The 2933-nt window shown below is 40.2% G+C and overlaps 1 protein-coding gene across 1 annotated transcript; it reads left to right on the top strand.

The window, feature by feature from the left end:
* Nucleotides 1–547: 547 nt before the first annotated feature.
* On the top strand, nt 548–1492 carry LOC129345749 (olfactory receptor 10R2-like). Its single transcript, XM_055002978.1, has one exon. The coding sequence runs from the start codon at nt 548–550 to the stop codon at nt 1490–1492; it is 945 nt and encodes a 314-aa protein (XP_054858953.1).
* The last annotated feature ends 1441 nt before the right edge of the window (nt 1493–2933 follow it).

Genomic DNA, 2933 nt, shown 5'->3' with positions numbered 1-2933 from the left:
TTTCTGAGATGCTGTATTCCTGTTCTTAACGGGATGTTGGACTGGACGTCCTCCAAGATGCCTTCTCATTCTAACAGTGTATGACTGTAACTCAGAAGTATTTTCAGGAGAACCTCAAAAGTTTATATATATGAGATGATGGTACTCCTACAAAGTCTCTCGACAGTCCTTAATCTCATGTTACTGATTTGCTGTTCTTAGGAGACGAAGGAAAAACAAGATAATCCCTCAAAAACATCTGGTGTGATGCAGAAGAGTTCATAGTAGCCACATACCCATTAGCAGCGGAATCTCCATCATTAACAAACAACTTTGACAGACAGACTTTGCCCTTGAGATCATGAACGCACCAAGCGTGTTTCTCCTTGCTGCACCGCTATTTCTCAAGACAATATAAACCGCCTTTTCTCCCTCAATGAGTAGCCTGCATCCAATTTGTGAGTTAAAACATTTTAAAGTATTTATTTGTAAAAAGTGTTAATTCATTGGCATTTATAAAAAAAAAATATTGTAAGAGTGTAATGGTTTCATTCCAGATTCAACATCGATGGAACGAGAAAATCAAAGTGTGGTGACAGAATTCATCCTCATTGGATTTTCGGGTTTCCCAGGACTGCAGATCCCACTATTTGTAGTATTCACCATAATGTACTTCACTATTTTGACAGGAAATATCATTATTGTCACTACGATAAATCACGACTCCAGCCTCCACACCCCCATGTACTTCTTCCTCGCCATTCTCTCCAGTTCAGAAATCTTTTATACACTCATTATTATCCCGAACATGCTTACAAATCTTCTAAGAGTAAAGGCAACGATTTCATTTGTTGGCTGTGCTACTCAGATGTGTATGTTCCTGGGCTTTGGCTGTACAAACTGTATACTTCTCACAGTGATGGGGTATGACCGATATGTGTCCATATGTAAACCTTTGCATTACCAGGTGCTGATGAATCAGGGATTCTGTACTAAACTGGTTGTCTTTTCAGCAACTACTGGTTTTCTTTTTTCTACAATTGAGACAATTTTCGTATTTACCTTGCCGTTCTGCGGGCTGAATAAAATCAATCACTTCTTTTGTGATATAGCACCTTTACTTGAGCTAGCCTGTGCCAGAAATTATATAGGAGAAGCTGTCATTTTTCTTATTTGTTTTTTGGTAGTATGTTGCTCATTCTTTCTGATCCTTCTGTCCTACATTTTAATCTTAAACACAATCCTGAAAATCCCCACCACAGATGGGAAACGGAAAGCCTTTTCAACGTGTGCATCTCATCTTATTGTGGTTATCGTGCACTTTGGATGTATTTCCATTATTTACCTGAGGCCCAAATCCAGGTATACTTTGAATGGAGACACATTGATCTCTGTTACATACACGCTGGTGACTCCATTGCTGAATCCGGTTGTTTACAGCTTGAGGAACAAAGATGTCCAAGTAGCACTCAAGAAATCCCTGGGCAGGAGCACGTGCACCAAAAAGATATGAGAAGCTCTTTGGGCTCACTGTAAGTCCAGTGGCACCTTAAGAAGAACAATATCCATGCTGGTATGAGCTTTTGCAAGACACAGCTCACTTCCTTAGGTACTATAGAAGAAAGAAGCCCCTTTACCTTAGTTTTACAGAACATTACAGGGAGGGAGCAGGAAAGATGGAGGAGTTTTGCAGAGAGAGGCGTAATATAATAAATCCAGTGAGATTCTTTATGTGGGAACTTGAACCCCTATGTGGGGTAGTTTAATGGATGTTGGGAGAGATTACAGGTTCCTACATTAGGTGAAGATAAACAAAAGTGCAATAAAATAAATGACAAATTAATTAAAGAAGAGGTAGTTGGATATATGAGAAAACTGAACATCAGTAAAGGATTACAGTATGATGCAATAGGTGAAAAACAGGGTGTTAAAATTATTAAAAAGAGTCCTCTGGAGTTATTAGAAATTATAATGAATTAAGAATCCCAAGTCTCAATTTAAGCCAGAATGACAGAAGGTGTTTATTTTCTGGACGAGTTCTAATTCAGCCCTTTCATGTGGCATATTCCTTTTGAAGTTTTTCTGTCGAACAGGGGCTTTCAGATCTGCAACAGGATGTCTGGAGAGATTAATAGAAAAGAGTCTAGTAGCACCTTTAAGACTAACCAACTTTACTGTAGCATAAGCTTTCGAGAATCACAGTTCTCTTTGTCAGATGCATGGAGGGTAAGAAGAAAATGGTCAGATATATAGGTGGAGAGGGGAGGGGGGAGTAGATACAATCAGTAGCTTCTGATAATGGGATCAGTTACTTCTGATAATGATATAACCATTCGTAGTCCCTATTCAATCCAAACCTGACTGCATCAAATTTACATATGAATTCCAGTTCAGCAGCTTCCTGTTGGATTCTGGTTTTGAAAGGTTTCTGTTGAACTACAGTGACCTTTAAGTCCTTGATGGAATATCCTGGTAGATTGAAGTGGTTTCTGGATGTTGCCATTTTTAATGTCAGATTTGTGTCCATTTATTCTTTTGTGCAGAGGTTGGCTGGTTTGTCCAATGTACAGAGCAGATGGACATTGTTGGCACATGAGGGCATATATCAGATTGGAGGATGAGCAGCTGTAAGAGCCAGAGATCATGTAGTTGACGCCATTGGATCCTGTAATCGTATTTCCTGAGGAGATATGAGGGCAGAGCTGGCATCTGGGTCTGTTGCAGGGCCGGGTACCTGTCTTGGCAACTCTGCTAGCTGATTCATGGTTGTAGGTGAGAAGTCATCTAAGGCTGAGGGGCTGTCTGTAGGCAAGGAAAGGTCTTCCATCCAGGGCTTGTGAGAGTGAGGCATCATTTTCCAGGATGGGTTGTAGTTCGCTGATGATATGTTGGATGGGTTTGAGCTGGGAACTTTAGGTGACAACCAGTGGTATTCTGTTGTTAGTTCCTTTAGG

This window comes from Eublepharis macularius, chromosome 18 (assembly GCF_028583425.1).
Source record: "Eublepharis macularius isolate TG4126 chromosome 18, MPM_Emac_v1.0, whole genome shotgun sequence".
In the NCBI taxonomy this organism is placed as follows: Eukaryota; Metazoa; Chordata; class Lepidosauria; order Squamata; family Eublepharidae; genus Eublepharis; species Eublepharis macularius.
This window is presented reverse-complemented; position numbering and strand designations above follow the sequence as displayed.

What these genes read in the sequence shown, in the direction of transcription:
- LOC129345749 (XM_055002978.1), top strand. Translation starts at nt 548, where the DNA reads ATGGAACGAGAAAATCAAAGTGTGGTGACAGAATTCATCCTCATTGGA.